The 6,782-nt window shown below is 26.3% G+C and overlaps 1 protein-coding gene across 1 annotated transcript in view; it reads right to left on the bottom strand.

Moving 5' to 3' along the window:
* Window positions 1-6,782, bottom strand: part of LOC106680897 (uncharacterized) — a gene marked incomplete at its 5' end in the record, with an annotated part of 137,323 nt that overhangs the window by 71,859 nt on the left and 58,682 nt on the right. The window contains 1 exon segment of the mRNA XM_067045897.1: window positions 5,397-5,495. Within this exon segment, the coding sequence (XP_066901998.1) occupies window positions 5,397-5,495 (99 nt within the window).

Below are 6,782 nucleotides of genomic sequence, written 5' to 3'. Positions count from 1 at the left end.
ATTTTTTTATTATAAGTATTTTTAAAATATTAAATTATTTTTTTTACTATTACAAATTGAATTTAAAAAAAGTCTTTATTTTGAACTTATATTTCAAATAATTTAAGTCTAATCTGCTTAGGCACCACCTCAACAAGTTACACATTTTACTCTTTGATATGTTTTAGGAAGGCTAAAAAACTGCAGATTTTGCAAAATATTTTTTATTTTATTTTAAATTCATATTTTATAATATGAAACAATTATAGATAACAAATATAGATTTGTTTAGCAAATATATTATTATTTATGTTTTTACGTTACATTTAACTTATTTTCCTTAATAAAAGAATAAGTTATGACGACTTCTTCTAATTCCGACAAAATCAGAAGGAAGGAGAGACAACAGATCTCTCTACTAGTAATTTTTTTGTTATATTATTTATCCCGAGTGGGTTTTACCTTTTTAATTGTAATTAACTTGACATACTGAGATAAGAAATAAGGAAATACTACATTTTTAACGGGGGGCACAATACTACTTTCTAAAAGGGTTGAAAATTAATAGTTTTAAAAAATAAACGTCTTTTGAACTAAAAAATAATTCTTATTATCTTTAATTAGTTGAGAGTTAGTTACCAGTTTCATTTTTCCATATTTTTGGGTGTTTCTTAGGAGAGTGTATGGTGGTAGTAGTAATATTGCTATTAATAATGATAACTGAAAACGAAGAAAATTTGTTAATAATTGTGAGTAATTACGTAATTATTGCTAATACTAATATTTTATGTAAAATATATGATGTACACATTACTATCAATACTGTGGCATGTATAGATATTAATATATAAGTTAATATTAACATGGTATTAATATTTCATTTTTATGAACATTATTATGATTAAATATTTATAAAAAAGTACCTTAACAAAAATATTACCATAGAAAGATTATAACTATTATATATTTTATTATAATTGGAGAAGTTTGTCGGGGGGTGCGGCCAGCATAAACAAAACCATATTTATTTATTTTATGCCGACGTTTCGACCTGAGTTTGATGTGATCATCAGGGCTATAGAACAAAAGAGATAACAACAACATTTAGAGAAACATACAATTGAAAAGGAATAGTTGAAATGGAATAGGAATACTATTCCTTTTCAATTGTATGTTTCTCTAAATGTTGTTGTTATCTCTTTTGTTCTATAGCCCTGATGATCACATCAAACTCAGGTTTTGTCAAATTCTGGTTTTGTTTATTTATGTTGTTCTTTGCTGACCGCACCCCCCGACAAACTTCTCCAATCATTAATCTACGGTCAACTATCTACACCTCATATTTTATTATAATATATTTCTACATTATCTTTGAATGTAAGCATTTTATTGTAATACTTTTTATATATAGGCTTATATAAATCGTAATAACTCATTGTTTATTGAGAAAGTAGAAAACAAAGCAGGATATCCACTCTCGCTTTTTCGACTTGTTTTACGGATGGATATCTGCTGGGCTAGATATGAGACTGGAAAGACTCATGAATTGTTTCATGATAATAACACCAATTTTAATGATCCAATTTACTCTCAACACTTTATTTTAGAACCTTCAACGTTTCAGCCATTTTTAAGGAGACAACTTCATTGACTAATCACAATTCATTTAAAATAAATAAATTTATAAATATCTTGAATTAGTAATATAATAATTGCTTGATAAGATTTATCTTTGCGTTTTCAAGGCGCTCTCATGTCTCCTGTTAGTATACAGTGTTGAAATACATCCTTGATGTTTTTCTTTCCTAAGTATTTAAAACCAATAAACACATCCTTCATTCTCGATCTCTTTACTATACATTCATCCATTCATTTAATACTAGATCCCAAACGATTGATTTTTATATGCTCTCTAATAGAACCTCTTTCAGCAAATCCTTCGTCATTCATGCAACCTCATCTTAAATTTTTCTCCCATCTCTATTCACCAATCCTCCTCCGTCCTTTCCTTTTAAAAATATCTACTGCTGCACCTACTACATAATCAAAACCACCGTTTCTAATGTGAAAAATCAGTATCGATATTAATAACCACGATTCTGCAAGTATTTAATAGAAAAATAATCATAAATGAACAATTTTATTGTTCTTAGGACACTTTTGTTAATAAATCAATTTTTATTTTTTTTTTATCACATTTAAAACTTTTAATCAATATTAATTTTTTTCTATTTATTTGTTGATATTTACAATTTCATTACATAAAAAAATACATCTAGTAAATGTGATATTAGAGTTACAATGGCATGATACGGACTTAGGGAGAAACTATATATTGATAGCACACCAATAACATTCCTCCATTAGCAAGTCTCTCTTTTCATGCGCCTCGGAGGGTTGTTAGGAATAGAAGAGTAAGCAAGGTTAGAAACTACATAGTGAGGTTAGATGAAAGGATTCCTATTTGGTTCGGGCCGGATCGGTTACATATTGAACATTAAGGTCTTTAGGTATGATTTTATTTGTGACAAAGTACGGAGCATTGAGGATTTTACAATGGATTTTGGATTGTAAGGATTGGATACGAGAGAGATCCGATGATTTAAGTGGAGCCCTAAGGTTCATCTCCGTACACCATAAAAGAGTTTATTATATTCAGGTAAATCTGTCTTTTGGAATGGATTGGAAACTTGGACTGATAAAAGAATAAACATTTCGACCTAGCAGTGCTAGAGGAAGACGTAATGAGGTTGCCTGCTGGCACAACAGTTCAGATTTGAGGTTTAGTCAAGCCTATTATCAAAATTATAATGGTTATATAATTTTTTTTAGAACATATACTCATTTACTTTACTTTTTTTTTTTTGCAAAGTTGAAAAATAGATTAGGGAAAATATATTTTCACAAATAGTTAAAAAATACATAACAATAAAAAAAATATCGGCCCTTTTTTCCACAGTAACGTGTTTAATTGTATCTCTCAGCAGTTTTTAGATATTGAGTTTCGGTAGTTGTAAGAAGACAGATATTTTTGAGCAATGTAACAGAATAATAATGAATTGCTAATGGAGCTGAAGCTTAATAAGTTTTGCATCACTCAAGGCATTATTTTAATTTTGTCCTATATTTTGAGCAAATGTTTCATAAAAATAAAATCAGAAAGTGAGTTTAACATTAGTTAGGCACCGAAAAAGTAGAAGGAATTTTTTAAACCTATATTGTTTTAAAATATTTTGACACGCCAATGTTCAAATTCTACGAAGAAAAATACTTTGGTATAAAAACTGGTCCTAACTCTATTCTTAAATTTGTATGATCTTTACATGATTTTCATTTATTTTATTTAAAATTTGCGTATTTATGAAAATGTTTAAATTTGTGTAACAAATATGTTATTATTTACATTTATATGTTATAAATTTTTTAAATAAATAATTCAAACTCTATTCATTTTAGTCTCAAAAATTTTTATTTCTCTTATACGTCCAACGTTTACCACTTTGAAACCATATAATTTAACAACTCTATACTTCATGCAGGCTATTCTGCCCAGGTCAAAAATATCAATATCTAATTAGTCAATTATCAATTAAAAACTAAGTCAATTTATTTATCTGCAGACACTATTCCTTAAAACTTTTATCACAACAATCTTGATATTAAATATTTATTTAAAAAATTACCAGTCTCAAGAAAATATTAAGATTATAAATATTTATATGTTATATTTAAATTATTTTGTTTCAGAGAAGAATAAATTGTGACGATTTTTAGTTAGATTTTACTGTGATAATTATAGCCTCTATAAAAAAATGTTTATATTGTTTTTAAATAGGCTTAAATAATAAAAACAATAAATAAAAAATTTACCATATCGTATTTTTCAAGAATATTAAAAATTTCTTTAGTGTGAACTTATATTCCAGTTAATTAAAGATAATTCTGTCTAGGCACCACCCATACTCAAAAATAAAAGGCAAACAAATAAAAATATAGGTGATATTTTAGGTTTACAATTCATTTAAGGTTAATCTTCGGCAACATTTTTACTCTTCGGTCACTTTGTCGAAGGCTAAATAATGTGAATATTGTAAATTTTATTTCTTAACGCAAGAGACCTCTTTCCATTTTCCTGCTTATGCCTAAATGATTAGTGTGCTTTGATATTCTTTAACAAATACAAAACGATCAGATTAGTTATTATGTCCCTGTATATAAAAAAATGTTTTTATAATTCTTTTTTAAAGTCAAAAGTTAGAAAATCAAAATGAAAAGTTTACCTTATTTAAAAAAAATATTTTCATTTTCTCCATTGCTATTGAATAATGAATTAAAAGAAATGTCTTTATTGCGAACTAATATTCCAATCAATTAAATATTAATCCGTTTTGGCACCACTCTTAAAGTTAGGCCAACAAAAATAAAAGGGTAGGACTCTAAATTAATAAATAGGTTTTAAGTTTACGTTTCATTTAAGCTCAATCTCCGGGCACGTTTTTACTCTCTGGTGTCTCGAAGAGTTTTTACTCTCTGTCCAATGCTAAAAATTTCATACACTGCAAATTTTGCTGTGAAATATTTTTATTTTATTTAAAATCTTTTTTTTTTTTGTCACAATTCTTAAATTTTTTAAACAAATATATTATTATTTATGTTTTCACTTTATATTTTACTTGATTTCCTTCATAATAGGAATGAATTATGACAATTCCAACCGAATTGGAAGGAAGGAGAAAATGCATATCTCTCTACTAATAACTTTTTCCTTATATTATTTATCACTTGTGGATTTTTCCCTTTTAAATTGGAATTACCTTAACATTCTGAAATAAGGTATAAGGAAAAACTAAATTGTTAACAGACGGTGCAATGCCACTTAGTAAGATGTTTCAAAATTTATGGTTTTAAAAAATAAAATAAAAACTTGGTTTAAACTAAAAGCTAATTCTAATTATGCTAAATGATTTGAGAGTTAGTTACCATCGTCATTATCCTTTTCATCAATTCGCCACTTTTTATTGCTTTTTTCAGGGGCGTTTTCTTTGTTTAAATTGTAATCACTATTGATAAAAAGGACTGAAAACGAATAAGCTTTGTTAATTATTGTAAGTAAGCAAGAAATTATTGCTTATTGAATATATTGTAAAATATATAACGCACTGATTTTAATTTTAATTTGTATCAACTCTAATATGATTGAATGTTCATAAAAAAAAATTATTCAAAGAAAAACGTAATTATGGAAAGATTAAAAACCATTTAACTTTTTACATAAATATAACTATAAATTATCATTGAATATAAGCTTTTTTTATTGTACTTGTATGTAGAAATACTTTGTTTATATAGATTTATATTCATTGGATTTTGTATAATTATAGGTCTGAATAATTGTTCAGAATATGTGTTATACTCACTCTCTTCGTCTGGATCAGCTGATACTTTTTTTTCAGCAATATCTAAAAAATGTCTTGTTATGGGACTTTTCTCATTATTAGAGCTGTTCACGAATATTACTGAAATCAGAGAAGAATGATCCAATAATTGGTTAATGTTCATAATATTTTTAAAAATCTTCATCTATGTATAATTATTTGATATGCTATATGAGTTTTAATGTTTTTATGAAGAAAAAAAAGTTTACTAATTAGGAAGCGGAGGTTTGTGGTATAAGAAATTTCTTAATAATTTGAGGTAAACAATCCATCCAACCCAAAGCATAAATCAAAAACATAAAGGTAGCATTAATTAACACTTCATAATTTTCGGCAGTTTTATCCAATGTTCTCTTTTTTTTTTAATTATTATATATTTTTTTAAATATTTATCGAAAATTTGAATTAATGGAGTCCTGGTGAAATTCCACCCTCCATTTGATACCCTATTAATACAAAATACAAGGTCAGTTGATAATGCATTACTTTTTATTTGACACAAGTAGTTCTGGTTCCTCTTTGGAAGAAAAAAAATAAAGGAATTTTTCGTTAATTTTAGGAACTCTCAATACCCATGAGGCGGCTGGGAGAGAAGCACTGGGATCTCATGGAGCCCTGCTTAGCCTTCCACACGTGGGTGGCACAGAGTGCAGAATGTAAATATTGTTTATAGCTGGGAATGTGTATTTATTTTATTTATACTTTAATTTAATTTTCTTTGTCTTGTACATAAATTATTTTTATTGATTTATTTGATCAGTTTTATTTTATTATATTTTTGATACAGATTCATATTTTTATTTATACAATTCATGATAATATTTTATTTTATTTATATGTTTGTTTATTACTATTAATTTAAATTTAATTTTCTTTTCTTTTAATTCAGTGAGACTGTATAAAACCATTCAATAATTTATGAGAAAAATCTTAGTAAATTTTGTTATTTAAAATTTATTTATTTTGACCTCTCAATGTTTCAGAGTTATTTATACCCTATCTTGAGTATTACATCACGAATTGATTATCAGTTAGATATAATTTATCTTAACCACATTTCATAGAATGCTTCAAACCTTTTTTTTCTTATTAAACCAATTATCTCTGTTTTTCTAGTATTTTATCTTCTTTTAAATGTAAAAACATATATTGTAAAAATAAAAAGTAAATTAAGTGAATCAGAAATGAATAATTAAATGATTGAAAAACATTTTTGGTTTCTTTGTATTATGAAATTAGATATAGATAATTTTTGAACTCGGCGCTGTATTATCTAAACCTTTATTAATAGTTTCTATAATTTGAATCGTCCTAAATCTTGTTCCATTGCGTGTCGACGCAGTCTTATTCTATTGACCTTGTTATATA

The sequence above is a fragment of the Halyomorpha halys genome, unplaced genomic scaffold (genome assembly GCF_000696795.3).
Source record: "Halyomorpha halys isolate HHAL.00 unplaced genomic scaffold, Hhal_1.1 Scaffold298.1, whole genome shotgun sequence".
Classification (NCBI taxonomy): Eukaryota; Metazoa; Arthropoda; class Insecta; order Hemiptera; family Pentatomidae; genus Halyomorpha; species Halyomorpha halys.
Note: the sequence above shows the minus strand (reverse complement) of the source record. Positions and strands in the feature narration are given on the sequence as shown.